The 16,256-nt window shown below is 37.4% G+C and overlaps 1 protein-coding gene across 1 annotated transcript in view; it reads right to left on the reverse strand.

The window, feature by feature from the left end:
* The window catches only part of KCNK2 (potassium two pore domain channel subfamily K member 2), a 134,706-nt gene that overhangs the window by 45,642 nt on the left and 72,808 nt on the right, over positions 1-16,256 (reverse strand). The window contains exons 4-5 of the mRNA XM_052653991.1: positions 15,374-15,534; positions 13,059-13,245 (exon numbers count right to left, since the gene is read on the reverse strand). Coding sequence (XP_052509951.1) covers positions 13,059-13,245; positions 15,374-15,534 — 348 coding nt within the window. The remainder of the gene's footprint in view (positions 1-13,058; positions 13,246-15,373; positions 15,535-16,256) is intronic.

The raw sequence follows: 16,256 nt of genomic DNA on the forward strand, positions 1-16,256 counted from the left end.
GATTCTAGGCTGGGGGTAGTGTGGGCTGGGGGATGTTTTTTCACTCTTAATTGCCACTCTTAAGATGAAATACTGGCAGTCAAGTGATCCAGGGAAAGCTAATGTATATACAAGTATTATCCAATACTCACAAAACCTTTACACGTTCTAATATCTAAGATTTATGAATTAATTTTCACAGTATTCAATCTATTAGATTCAAGGACCTTAGCCAAATTTTAAAAATCTATAATGTCAAGATAACTTGCTGAAAAAGTTGTTTTTTTTTTAATTAGGAAATATTTTTAAAATGTAATTATAAGCATTAATTTTAGTTCCGCACATTCAAGAAATCTGTACATGGGTCTCTTGCTAGCTAGTGGGAACCTACTGCATAGTGCAGGGAGCTCAGCTCAGTGACCTAAATGAATGGGACGGGAGAGGGGAGGACCAAGAGAGAGGGGATATACGTATACATATAGCTGATTGACGTTTCTGTACAGCAGAAACTAATGCATCGTAAAGCAACTCTAACCCTCCCTCCCCCCCCCCCAAAAAAAACCTAGCGTAGTCTCTCTGTCCTGGCATAGTCCCTCCCTATTTGGCCCCTACTCCCATCTGCATTCCACCACTCCATTGTTTTTTTTCTTTCTTGCCCAGACTCCTGAGACCGTGGCCTGTGGGCTCCTACAACCCGCTCTTCCCTCCTCATCTGGCACCTCACTGCCATGTTCTGTGTTGCCACTGAAAACATGCATGGAAGTCCTTTCCATTTTAAGAGCTTTCTGGCTGATCATTACAAGAGAGCAGGCGGATGGTAATAAAAACAGCGAAGAGGGGTGGAGGTACCAAGGTTTGGGGAATCTTATAAACTTTTAAAAATAGTTAAAATAAGCCTCTTTCTGACTCTCACATGATGGCCTCTTTTAGATGGTGCCATTTTTGTCTGGAATTATTCTCCTTGAGACTTCAATAAGGAAATCACCAGAGCCTAATAAAGCTCATCAAGCCCAGCAAAGTTTCAATTTCAGTCTGGCATTATTCCTAGGAGCCCATTCTCTCCTAAGATGAGCTTCCCAAACACTGTCCCACAACAATCCCTTTCTTACCTGGTTCCAGCATTAATGAAGCCCTTTCCTATCTGGTATCAAAGAGTTGTTGGTTGAGGTTCTTATTTTGGCCTCGTAGTCCTAGATAACCCAGTCCTAGCTAATAAGCTCACTGCGGCTGATTTACAGAATATTCAAACTCTGATGGAGAGAAGGGAATGAGAGCTAAGATTTACTGATGGTCTACCTGAATGAAATCATGCCGTACTAAATACATGAGTAGGAAGGTATTACAGGGCGTTGTATTTCCACTCCTCATGAAAGTGAAAGTGTTAGTTGCTCATTTGTGTCCAGCTCTTTGCAAGTCCATGGACTGTAGCCCATCAGATTCTTCTGTCCATGGAATTCTCCAGGCAAGACTACTGGAGTGGGAAGCCACTTCCACCTCCAGGGGAATCTTCCAGACCCAGGGGTTGAACCTGATCTCCTTCATTGCAGGCAGATTCTTTACTGTCTGAATCACTAGGGAAGCCCTTCCCACTCCTCCTATTTCCACTGATTTAGCTCAAGATTCGTTTGTTTTTTTTTAGCACAAGATTCTTGGTAAGACCAATTGGTCATTGAGCCTTAGGCCATATCTCCAGATGTTTTTATCAGTAGTTAAGCTGATATTTTAAGTGCCATAATTCTCACAGTCTGTTCAGAACTCAAGGATGGAAGATTTGTATTGGGTTCCTAAAATCCCAATAGTAAGTAACCCCATTTTCCAACAGACAAGCCATCCTCTCTGTAGGGTAAGTATAATAACAGTTGTCAGGTCACACAGCAAAGGGGACAGCAGAGCTAGAATTCACACTCAGGCTTGTCTGGCTTCCTAACAGGGGTTCCTGTCATTGAACCAGGTTGGCTATGTCACCTGTGACCTGTTACTGTCCTTCCCGTCATTCCCATTCAGTTACTGTCCTTCCCATTTTCCCACCTTCTTTTTTTCATCCATACTGTATGGCAGACAGTTAGCTGGCGCTGGAGATGCTACGTCAAACAAGGTGCTTCTTTTCCCTCAAGGTTCTTACCTAGAAACCAGGTGGGTCTGAGGTCAGCACTGTTTTACTAGTAGCTTCTTGTCTTATGTCCCCATTCCAACAGTTTCCAAAAGTAGGTCCTATTCTGCTCTACAACACTTGAATGTACATTGCCCTCTCTCCCTTAAATTTAATTTTCTTTCTTTGGATGATGCTGACTCACAGAATATTTACAAATAAGGATTTAAAGAATGATTTAGCCATTATGGATCAAACTCCATGTTTCTCCTCAGCTTTTCTAAAATGATATATATATTATAGAATACAGATAAAATATACAACTTTGTTTTAAAGAAAATAAAGGTCATGTTTTACATGGGTCTGTATTTTAATATAGGTATCAAATATGGATTTCAGTATTTTGGATACATTTGACTTTCTTTTTATTCATGAAAGCTGCGTGTTAGTCCACTCCGGTACTCTTGCCTGGAGACCCCCATGGACAGAGGAGCCTGGCGGGTTATAGTCCATGGGGTCGCAAAAAGTTGGACATGACTGACACGCGTGCATGCTGTCTTAATATTAAGGGGCAAAAACTTATTTTCTGCTTTAGTATATTTTCTTTTTTTATAGTAAAGCAATTTAACTTAATAAAGTCTTTTCTTAATGCAGCAAGAATTAAGAGGCTCTTTCAATAATGCTGTAAATTATGTTTCCTTTTTTACAAATGAAAATATGACTTCAGTATTAAACAACAGCTCACCCACTAAATCAAGCTTTCCCTATGCTATCAAGTTAAAAAAAAAAAAAACAACACAAGACCAAAAAAGGTAACTAAATCTCTCTAGCATTTGAACCTATATTTGGAGATTCTCAATTTCAGCACTCAAGAAGTTGTCCATTTCCTGGTAGGTACTTGGTCTAAGGACTAAAGAAACTGCCATCAGAAAAACAGCAGTCTCATGATCATAAAGAAAGAAAAATCAACACATTGTCTTACTCATCCTTTATAAGGATGGAAATCTATAGGATATAGGATGTACATTACTGTTACATCTACAAATTATATTTAAGCCTATATATCAATAGACAGTAATTTGCAATCTTTTTCATTGAACTTAGTACAATTTACTGCCTAGCTCACTGAGAATCAACTGTCAATCAATGTTTTCCTTGTCATTTTTTCCCACGTGTTCTAAAATTCTTCTATATATCCATTTTGAATCCTAGAAGTTAAATAACTCCTTGGTTTGCCCACAGTCCTTAACTTCTGAACTGCTTGGGTCTAATCCCATTTAGTTAATTACACATATAGCTCTCAGTTTTCTGATGAGTTGAGCTCTCTGAGAGTCACCAGCTGATTCAGGGGGTTACCAGATGTCTTACAGAATTTTTCCATTTTAACACACAGATCTATCAAGAAGAGAAAATAATTTCCTATTTAATTGTTACTCCTGGATTTCAAACATTATGTCCCATAGGAACAAGACTAGTGCAATCATTACCACTAAGTGCTATGCACAGTTATCTAATATAGAATACGTGCTCACTAAACATCAGAATGAATGCACATATGACTGATGACTATAAGGCATCTCCCTAACAGTCATGTAAGCCCTCTCTTTTCAATCAGAGAAAATTTTCTGAGCCACTATGGTGGTGCTGAAGAACTGACTGTTCTTCAGTTGACCTCACTTCTGATCAGGTATTTTCCTTGTCATTTGCTAAATTCCTGGCAAATCTCTGCTCAGTGATCAGCCCAATAAACAGCAATTTTAATACCTGGCCTTTGAATAGTTGCAAAACTTTTAGACCACATCAGTAACTGTTTTCTCGAAGTTGTCTATTAGGACAAACTGGAACAAAAAATGCTTGTCATGGTTTTTCAATGGAGATTTATATGTTTTCATAATAAACTCATCTTCCATTAAGCAAGCTCTGAGCACTCCACTAAATTAGTCATGTTTTTGGTTATAACAGAAAGCAATGGCTTGGTTACAAAAAACTGCATTTCCAATAATGACTTTGGAAACATAATTCCAAGAAGACTTAATTCTTAATATGAGATAAACAAATATGTTTTTTTCCCCAAGTCAAAAAATATGAAGACAAAAGATTCAAAAACTGAAAATCTATAAAGTTTTGAAAGGATAAATGCGCTGGAAGGCCAGTTTTACCTGCTTTAATTTCCCTTTTTTTTTTTTTCTATTTAGAGAAGCATATGACATTACACCTAAAGCCTGATTAACCCAGTAAGTACTCAAAACTACATGTGAGACAAAAAAAGTTTCATTATTCAACTAAATATACTAAATTTCACTGATCCAAATTCTAAGAATATATATTTGGATGGCAAAGTAAATTTATGCTCAGAACGAAAATGTGTTCTCATAATATCAACTACAAGGGTTTCTTAGAATACATCTAAACTTTTGGTTACAATTTTTGGTTTTTATTAGAAAAGTATCTAATGTGAGGACATTGCTTTGTGAAACTATGTATTTATATCTGGCTTTCACTCAATCATATTATCTCTTATGAACTAACCTGGCTTACAAAAGAGCGTTGCTGAAGACTTCTGGCATGGCGGGCTACAGTCCATGGGGTTGCAAAAGAATCAGACAAGGCTTAAGAGACTAAACAAGAACAAAAAGACTTCTTTGGGCAATGCCTATCAGTTCATAGAAATGCACTTCTTGGTTTCCATGACTTACTCTAGTCCTAACAGTATATATTAAAGAGGATGCTAACTTTGAAAAATAATGTTAAATTATGTTAAATTAGGTAATTATTTGACTTCACTTCTGAAGAATCATCAACTAATTTTTTACTGATATATAACTGACATACATTTCATTAGTTTCAGGTGTATAATATAGTGGTTCAACATTTATATATATATATATATATATAAATGAGATGATCATGACAATAGGTCTAGTTACTGTCACTAAAGTTATTATAATATTAGTTAATATACTCCCTATTCTGTAACTTATTTATTGTATTATTTATTTTATAACTGGAGGTTTGTGCCTCTTAATCAGCTTCACCTATTTTGCCCATCCCCCAACCCATAGTGATTTTTTAAAATCATGGATTTAGACAACAAGTTTTATAAGCAAGCCTAAATAAGTAGAGGTCAATCTTTCACACATTTCTATATAATTAATATAACTTCTTAGATTTTAATGAGATCTAACTCTCGGCCTATAAGGCAAGCATGATTTAATAACTTATCAATTCAGACTTCTCATCAAATGAGAAATAACATGACAAAAGTTAAGAAATGAAATATAGGAAACCAAGAGTAGGCTGTCAAATATAATTTTTACCAGTCTTCCCTGGTGGTCTAGACAGTAAAGAATCTGCCTGCGATACGGGAGGCCTGGATTTGAAACCTAGATCAGGAAGATTTCCCTGGAGAAGGAAATGGAAACCCACTCCAATATTCTTGCCTGGAGAATTGCAAGGACAGAGGAGCCTGCTGGGAAGAGTCAGACAAGACTGAGTGAGTAACACTTAACTTAGCTCTACGAATTCGACTACAGATTATTATAGACATTGTTAAAATCAAGTAAATGATACTTGGCTAAATAATGTACTTTCTCGTTTTATCTTTTAGGAAGAGTTGCTCTGTGAACTCCAGTTAGCAACAGAGGGTCTGTTTATTCATATGTAAAATAAAAATGTTACATTGGACCTGTGGCTCCCAGGTCTTTTTTAGCTCTAGAATATTGAGCATTAGTAAAAGAACAAAAAAGCCCATCAGGAAGGAGTAAACACAAATTACTAAGGCAACCAATCAGCCAGTAAAACACATTCTTCCATTAACATAAATGTAAGCTTGAAATTTGCTGGGGGAGTTCTTCCTGAAGAAAAACCATTAAATGTTGAATTCTTATGTTCAGTCACATACACAGAGAAAGCTGCCCTTTACTAGTAGTTGTTAAATGCTTCTGATACAGTATAGCCAACAGTGGAAAGGACTGGTGGGTGCAAATGTAAATTTACATTTATTTATGAATTAGAAATATATTATGCCCTAATAGATTATATCATGAACATTATGACATACAAAAAATGAAAAGTACGCAGCCATAAAAAGGAAAGAAATTGTGCCATTTGCAGAGAGGCAGACAGACGTGGATATTAATATGAAATTATGTAGAATCTAGAAAACTGGTGTAGATGATATTATTAGCAAAGAAGAAATAGAGACACTGATGTAGAGAACAAATACATGGATACAAAGTGGGGAAAGGAGGGAGTGGGATGAACTGGGAGACTGGGATTGACATGTACACACTAGTATAAAACAGACAACGAATGAGAACAGACTGTAGAGTACAGGGAATTCTACTCATGCCCTGTGGTGCCCTAACTGGGAAGGAAGTCCAAGGGAGAGAGGATAGATTCACGTTGCTGTACAGCAGAAACTACCACAACATCGTAAAGCAGCTTTATCTTTGTATAGCGTTAGTCGCTCAGTTGTGTGCAACTCTTTCGATCCCATAGACTGTAGCCCGCCAGGCTCCTCTGTCCATGCAATTCTCCAGGCAAGAATACTGACATGGGTAGCCGTTCCCTTCATCAGGGGATCTTCCTGACCCAGGGATCAAACCCAGTCTCCTGCATTGCAGGCAGATATTTTTTTTTTACCATCTGAGCAACCAGGGAAGTCCAAAGGTAGTTATACTACAAATTAAAAAAAAATAATAATAATCATAGGACTATAGCAACATAATAGATCTAAAGCCAAAAAATAAAATAAAAAGTAAGAAATGGACATTTAAAAATACAAAGCAACAAGGGTTGACCTGTTTTCTTCCCGTGGCAAAAGGTCTAGCTGCATGTAATTTCATGCTCACTCCCTGAGGATGAGCACTCTGCTTCAGAGCTGTCTGCACTGCCACATCACATCATCTCTTGCTGCTTCTGAGATGCTCCTAATACTTACACCAATGTTACAACCTGTATCCTAAACATTTAGATATCACATTCCAAAAGTTACTCCTTTTACTTTAATAACACCATGGTTTGAAGTGTATGTTTTTCAAGTTGTCTTCAAAGAAGTCTAATACAAAAATATAATTGAATTCTAATCCCGTTTGGAGTAGCACTTGCAGACTTGAGAAAGGCATCAGACAGCGGGTGTCTATTAAGAGAAGTATGTCTCTGTTTCCTTTGGAGATTTATAGTCTAATAGAAAGATGAGAAGGTTCAAGTTTGAGCAATGCTGCTTGCTTTTTCCTGGCAAAAATATGAAAATTAAGTGCGAGTCCTATCTGTAGAGACATCTAATAGCAAGAGGGAAGGCTCTAAAAAGTAAACAACTGATGTTTCCCAGATGGGGCCGTCGCTTTAACTTAGTGGCTAATTTTACTTGTCACAAGGTACGCAGAAGGAAAGACTATTTTTATGTATTCTACTTAACTATAGCAGTTATTTTCCAAGATCCTTTAAAAAACTCACAATTTTTTTTTTCCAAAAGACTCTCATGAAGGGCACACATTTCCTAGGCAGCTTTTGCCACATCTTTCCCTTGTCCACCATTTCAATAAAAAAATGCTTCCCGGGCACGCAGATATAGGATGTAAAGACTATAGGACCAGGAATAGGGTTCTACAGTTTCACAAAGACCAAAATAGGTACAAAATATGTAAATTAAGGAGACAGAGATAAGTCAACAAAAGTAGTGTCCATCCTGCTTCTCTAATTTTCTCAGCATTTGTCACTTCGAACACATTAAATTCCTTTGCAAGTTATTCACAAAGCATATTTCTACCATTTTTCACTATTCCTCTGTACAAATGAAATTAAAATAATGGGCATAAAGAGGGGTATAATAAAATAAAACCTTAGTAGTAATAACAATGTTTCTTAGACTATATCTAATGCCATGCAAATATTCTGTTCCCCTGTTCTCCAATACTGTGACCATGACTGTATTCAGGGTTCCCACTGATATACAAGATGTTTTCAGACAGCTGAGAGAGGCTACAGAAAGACTAACGCAATCCAGCCAGTTTCAGAGTGTTGGTCTCCTAAGGGAAATTTAAAACTCACTTTCTTCATCTTCTCCAAAACCATAAAGTAAAAATATTTGTTTGTCTTTTTTTTAAGCTGGTTTATACTGTGGTCACAAATATAACACTATTTTAGGATTCCACCCACCCACATTTTTATTTATAATTTTTTTTTTTAGAGAGTCTCAGACTATGAGGTTCATGCTGGACTGACACTTATTTAAAATAACATGTGCACCATATTGTATCACTGAAATCTGCTAAGATAAAAGAACTTAAAAGTTCTCATTAAACAAACAAATAAATAAATGAGATGTGCATGCTTAGCTGCTTAGTTGTGATGGACTCTTTGTAATCCTTAGCACTATGGCCCACCAGGCTCCTCTATCCATGGAATTCTCCAGGCAAGAATACTGGAGTGGCTTGCTATTTCCTTTTCCAAAGGATCTTCATGACCCAGGGACTGAACCTACATCTCCTGTGTCTCCTGCATTCAGGCAGATTTTTTACCTGCTGACCCATTGGGGAAGCCTAGAGTGAGGTGAGGAATGTATTAATCAATTGGATTGTTTCACAATGTATAATATATGTATATGAAAACACCATGATGTGCACTTTAAATATCTTATGATTTTATCAGTCAGTTGTACCTCAATAAAGCTGAAAAATAAATACATTAATAAATAAACACAACTATGTATTACCATAAAACATCAAAAATTAAATAGGATATAATAACATGTGCAATACAAGGCTGTTGGCTTGAAAATGGAAGACTTGTCACCTAATACCTATATATTCCACAGGTACTATAAGACCTCTGGTTAATTATATTACACATAATTTAATTATAATTAAATAAAATTGCTAATTATAATTAAATATAATCACTAATTATATTTACAGAATAGTACAATACCCCAGGCTTCCCAGGTTGCACTAGTGGTAAAGAATCTGCCTGCCAAAACAGGAGATGCAAGAGACACAGGTTTGATCCCTGGGTTGGGAAGATGCCCTGGAGGAGGGCATGGCAACCCACTCCAGTATTCTTGCCTAGAGAATCCCGTGGACAGAGGAGCCTGGCGGGCTACAGTCTATTGGGTCTCAAAGAGTTGGACACAACTGAAGTGACAGGACACACGCACAATAGCCTCAGACACACACAAGTACAATATTTTTTAATTGGGGTTCAGCTGCTTTACAATGTTGTGTTAATTTATGCTATACAGTGAAGTGAACCAGCTTATACATACACACATACACCATATCCTCTTGCTCTTGGACCTCCCTCCTAGCCCCTCCCCATCCCATCCTATTCCACTCATCTAGGCCAACAGGCAGCACAGAGCTGAGCTCCCTGTGTTATATAGCAGCTTCCCATTAGCTATCTGCATTGCACATGGCACTGTACACATGTCAGTTCCAATCTCCCAATTCATCCCACACCACCCTCTATGTCCACACACCCATCCCCTATGTCTGCATCTTTTTTCTTGCCTTGCAGATAGGTTCGTCTATCTGTACCATTTTTCTATATTCCACATACATGCATTAACATACAATATTTGTTTTGCTTGTTCTGACTTACTTCACTCTGCCTGACATCCCTACATCTCACTTTCTGCTACATTAAAGCTCTTTCCATTTCTAACTATATCTATGACATTAATGAAAGGTAGAAAAAAGGTTATTTTAGGACAAAAGCTTGTTGTCCAATATTGAGCTACAAATGTCTGAGATTATTCTCTCTGCATTTTGCTAATTAGGAAACAAACAGATCTCCACCCTTTCCCATCCAGCACAGAGATGTGAATGTACTGTTTTGGACCAAAAGCAAATCTTTGCTTGCAGAAGCATCCCCGTCTTCAAAGATATTATACATTCCCCAGAAAGAAGGGCTTTGCCAAGTTTAACTGTAATTAACAAATAATAAAAACAGATGCCTTCTCTGAAATTTTTATAAAGCTACACAACATATTTTCTTTTTGGATAATATTTAAGTAAGAGGTTTGAGTCAAAAAAGAAGAGCAAACAACTTGAAAGTATAAAACCCTCCTAAAATTAAATTAGGCTACTTAGTTTATTCTGGGAAGTTTACTAGCACATTCCTACTATAATGGTTATCAGCATGTTTTTCTAACACTTCAAACTTATTTTTTTAAAGAAAAATTTAGATTTTTTAGGAGCTGGTCAAAATGATGCATGACAGAGAATTACTACATTACTTTTACCACTATTACTACAATTTACTTAATACTGGAGTTAGGACAATAATGTGTGTGTGTGCTCAGTCGTGTCTGACTCTGCGACTCCATGGACCATAGCCCACCAGGCTCCTCTGTCCATGGGATTCTCCAGGCAAGAATACTGGAGTGGGTTGCCATTTCCTCCTCCAGGGGATCTTCCCAACCCACGGATCAAACCTGCATCTCCCAAGTCTCCTACACTGGCAGGTGGATTCTTCACCGCTGAGCACTGGGGCAGCCCCTGAACAGTAACAATAATGAGATAATATAATAGGAAAAGAGAGATGAAATGATATAAGATCTAAGAGATAAAACAATAAAGCAAACAGCAACAGAAATAACATATATAGACAAAGGAAACATGTCTTAAAATCATGAATTTTAAAATAAGGATAAATTGCTAAAAAGATGAAAAACACTGATATTAGAACTGAAAATTAGAGGAGAGAAATATCTTAGAGAAAAGAAGGTTTTAAGTAGTTCAGCACATCTTCCAAAGTTTGAGATGTTTCTAAAACTAAAATATGACAGTGACATTACCAAGATGGTGACTAGCTTGTTCCTGGCTTCACTGCCCCCTCACAAGAAGAAAAACTAACAACTATTCAAGGACAAGACACCACTGAGAGAATCCTAGAACATGGGAGTGGGGCTGAAGCACCCTGGGACCCCAGACACCAAGGCAGACTGCATTAGAAGAATGGATGTTAGCAGAACCGACTGTGGTGATCACTTCATTGCATGATCTATGTAAATCAAACCATCCTGCTGTTACCCCTTGAACATACCCAGTGATGTATGTCAAATATTTCTCAAGAAAGCTGGGAGGAAAAACTAAGATATAGAAAGGCCTAGTAAAAAGAGCAAAGATAATTTAAACTTGAATTCTTGTACCACTAAAAAAACAAATAAGAGGCAGATAAGTGGTTTCTGAAATTAGGAAAAGGAGTACATCAAGGCTGTATATCGTCACCCTGCTTATTTAACTTCTATGCAGAGTACATCATGAGAAACACTGGGCTGGAAGAAGCACAAGCTGGAATCAAATTGCTGGGAGAAATATCAATAACCTCAGATATGCAGATGACACCACCCTTATGGCAGAAAGTGAAGAGGAACTAAAAAGCTTCTTGATGAAAGTGAAAGAGCAGAGTGAAAAAGTTGGCTTAAAGCTCAACATTCAGAAAACGAAGATCATGGCATCTGGTCCCATCACTTCATGGGAAATAGATGGGGAAACAGTAGAAACAGTGTCAGACTTTATTTTGGGGGGGCTCCAAAATCACTGCAGATGGTGACTGCAGCCATGAAATTAAAAGACGCTTACTCCTTGGAAGGAAAGTTATGACCAACCTAGATAGCATATTCAAAAGTAGAGACATTACTGTGCCAACCAAGGTCCGTCTAGTCAAGGCTATGGTTTTTCCAGTGGTCATATATGGAGAAGACTCTTGAGAGTCCCTTGGACTGCAAGGAGATCCAGCCAGTCCATTCTAAAGGAGATCAGTCCTGGGTGTTCTTTGGAAGGAATGATGCTAAAGCTAAAACTCCAGTACTTTGGCCACCTCATGCGAAGAGTTGACTCATTGGAAAAGACTCAGATGCTGGGAGGGATTTGGGGGCAGGAGGAAAAAGGGACAACAGAGGATGAGATGGCTGGATGGCATCACAAACTCGATGTTGTGAGTTTGAGTGAACTCCGGAGTTGGTGATGGACAGGGAGGCCTGGCGTGCTGCGATTCATAGGGTCGCAAAGAGTCGGACACGACTGAGCGACTGAACTGAACTGAAGTGGTTTCTGAAATTAGAGTGGTCGGAGAAGGCAATGGCAACCCACTCCAGTACTCTTGCCTGGAAAATCCCATGGACGGAGGACCCTGGTAGGCTGCAGTCCATGGGGTCGCTAAGAGTCGGACACGACTGAGCGACTTCCCTTTCACTTTTCACTTTCATGCATTGGAGAAGGAAATGGCAACCCACTCCAGTGTTCTTGCCTGGAGAATCCCAGGGACGGGGGAGCCTGGTGGGCTGCTGTCTATGGGGTCGCACAGAGTCTGACATGACTGAAGGGACTTAGCAGCATAACACTCTGAACAGACAGCAATTTAAATTTCTTTTATGGAATGAAAAATAAATATTCAACTGTACCCTTTTGCTGACCTTCACTGTCATGGAATGATCTCTTTTTTTTATTTTTTTGGCTCCGTCACTGTTACAGATGAAACTGTGTTTTCCAAAAATATGTGTTGAAGTCCCAACCCTGGCACTTTGAAACATGAGCTTATTTGGAAATAAGATACAATCAGTTATGATGAATTCATACTGGAGTAGAGTGGGCTTTTAATCTGATGTAACTGGTGTCTTTATAAGAAGAGGGAAATTTGATCCCAGCACGGGGACACAGGGAGAACACGATATGATGACGAAAGCAGAGATGAAGTGACGCAGCTACCACCCGAGGACCAGCAGGGACTGATGCTCTCCGCCTCCAGAAGCTGGGGAGAAGGAAGGGAGGATTCTACCAGTCCCAGAGGGACTCTGCCCCTGCTGGCACTCTGATTTTGAACTTCTGTAAGAGAATGAATTTCTTTTGTTTAAAGGTACCCAGTTTGTGGTACTTTCTTATGACAGCCCTGGGAAATAGAGGCAGTCACTGTGTTGTCTGCAAACCCAAGAGAAAAAGTTTAACTAAAGGAGAAGGGTTAGGAGAGCAATGTTTCTTCAAAAACTTACCTGCGACATAGTCGCCAAAGCCAATGGTGGTTAAGGTGATAACCACAAAATAAATGGCGTCCAGGGCACTCCAGCCTTCTATGTGCTTGAATATGATCGCAGGCAGAGCAACGAAGAGTACACAGCCAAACAGAATAAAGATGATTGTTGAGATGATTCGTATCTTGGTTTGACTAACATTCCACTTCTAGGGATGAGAGAGTGAGAGAGGGGTGGGGGAGAGATAGATACTGAGAGAGAGAAATTGACTGAGATCGATTAGTGATGTACCTGCAAAGTTAACCTATATATACTGTTTAAATTATTTTTTATTGGAGTATAGTTGCTTTACAATGTTATGTTAGTTTCTACTGTAGAACAATGTGAATCAGCTATATATATAGATATTTATATACATACACACACATACACATGCGCACACACACACACACACACACACACACACATATCGCTTCTTTTTTGGATTTACTTCACATTTAGGACATCACAGAGCTCTGAGGAGAGTTCCCGGAGCGATACGGGAACTTATTATATATTTATTTTATTTATATTTATATTTATTATATATTTATATTCGTATTATATATTTATTTTATGCATATAACCTATACACACTGTTATCAGCAAATTAGCAAATAAGAATGGTATTTTATTCTTTTATAATTAATTTTCAATTGTCTTTAAAATATATTAGGTATAATATGAATAACTGTAAACAACCAGCACTAATAATGATGCTACTTTACTTTTACATAGCTTTGCAACAGGTAAAATACTTTCTAAGGTACATAATATTTGCTCAGAGAACAAAATTTCAGGTTTACATCATTCTTTCTTTACCGGAACTACTTTTTAAATATTTCTATTCCACAAGCAAACAACTGACTTTGGGCCAAACACAACCTAGAAATACATGAAAACTGAGAAAACTGAAGCATAAATTAAATATCCACTGTTGATAACTGATAAAATCATTAATTTCATGGAGACTTTTCCCTTCTCCCACCACATTTTCCTATCATTGTTCAACTGATTACAGCGGAATACTAGCAGTCTTAAAGTCCCCAGTTGATTTCCATGTGAACTAGACAAACCATCTCACTGTTCTGTGACCTCAAACTGTACAACTAAATATACAAGACACGATATGTAGACAACGAGAAGTCTTCAACACCTCTAAGCTAGAGCTGCCCTCAGAGGACCCACACTGCTTCACCTCTGAATTTAATATGAAGCATGTGCGTGCATGCTAGGTCGCTTCAGTCGTGTCTGACTCTTTGCAATCCTATGGACTGTAGCCCGCCAGGCTGCTCTGTCCCTGGCATTCTCCAGGCAAGAATACTAGAGTGGGTTGCATGCCCTCCGGCAGGGGATCTTCCCAAACCAGGGATCAAACCCACATCCCCTATGGCTCCTACATTGCAGGAATATTTTTTATGCCACTGAGCCACCAGGGAAGCCCCAATATGAAATATATCTAATGTTAAAACTGGAATTATAATTTCAATTGAAAACCTAACACTCAGTGATCTTATTTCACCAATAGTTAAATACTCGAACTTTTTATGAAAAGATAAAATATTATCAAATAATAAATAAAACATAATAGTAGTGACAGAAGTAACAAATCATCTATAATCTGACTCTCTAACACAATTATTTTCTTCATTCATAATTTTCAAGAATAAAAGCTTGTCATCATGGTATTATTACTATTTTTCACTTAAAATTCTAAGAGCATTTTCATTTTATTTTTTCTACTGAATATCATATGCCCATGAACATCTTCATTATATTATTTTGGGTCCTACTAAATTACATACCTTAGTTAAATTTCTATCAGCAACATTATTAAAATAAGTTATAAGATTCCCTTTATCATGTTTGCTATATATTATTCAATCATTCAGCAAAGGGCTAAGGTTTACTAGCTATGTTAAGCTTTCACTTAGAATATCTCTAAATCTCAGAGTAATGCCTCATCATCAGTACTATTATTGCAAAATGGAGATTTAAGGGTAAAATAACTAGCTTAAGTGAATATAGCCAGGATACAATCCATCTGGAATTTGAGCCCAGGACTGTCAGATTTCTACTTTTCTGTATATTTCACTTTTTCTCATTCATTAATGTATTCATTCAGAGAAGTATAAAAACAACTATACAGTGAGTTATTTGCAAAAAGAAGCTCATGTAAATTGTTATAGAAAACCCAATAGCTTACATCTAACTATATCTGAGGTGAACAGAAAACTTATAATATTTTTGAAAAATGAGACAATTAACATATGCAGTTAAATGGCTATCATACTCACAATAAACGTATCTTCCACTTTTGCAATTCCTTTTCCAAATATGGTCCCTAGTTGATCTCCAACTCCAGCCAACAGAAAGCCAAAGAGGGGAATTCCCAGTAAGGCATAGATGATACAGAATATTTTCCCCCCTTCTGTGCGTGGTGAAATGTTTCCAAATCCTAAAAATACAAAGAAGAAGAAGAATTCAGTTGTTTAGAAATGAGTAATAGTTTAAAACATATGACTTCAAACTTGATTCAAAAATTTCCAAATATTATAAAATATCAATCCTAGATTTCAACCAATTAAGAATTTCTTTATGCCACATAAGCTTTTAATGTAAAATCTTCATATAAACAAGCACTCTAACAATCTCCAAAGTATAGCTAATGTTCCAATTAAACTAGATGATGAAAACTGAGGGAGTAACACACACGATAAAGTCAATGTTTTCATTCAATTTACTTCCACCTCTCTATGCTGCCAATGCTGTTGACTACAAAGCTTTTGCTGCCATTTATTAGAGTATTCAAATACGCTTAAATCATTAAACATTTAATAACAACTTAAAAAATTTTTTTCATTCAAGTATCTACCAAAAAGCAGTAAATGAAAACTTAAAATTAACAACCCTGTGAATTACAAATTGGCACTTGCCATCTACATTTACAAGGATTAAATCATGTGCAGCTGTTACTGCTGATTTTCAAAATCCCCTGCAAAGAGTTCAGAGTAGAGAGCAGAAATGAGGTGCTCTGTGCTCTGGGGAAATCTGGCAGAACAGGTCTGCATATAGTCAGACATTTCCAGGAGCCAATTTTATGAGCCAAATTTTTGTATCTTTTCATGTCTAGAAAAGCACTAAAATCCTTAAATCTTTCATGGTGATGACTACTCCTTG

Source organism: Budorcas taxicolor, chromosome 16 (assembly GCF_023091745.1).
Source record: "Budorcas taxicolor isolate Tak-1 chromosome 16, Takin1.1, whole genome shotgun sequence".
Taxonomy (NCBI): domain Eukaryota; kingdom Metazoa; phylum Chordata; class Mammalia; order Artiodactyla; family Bovidae; genus Budorcas; species Budorcas taxicolor.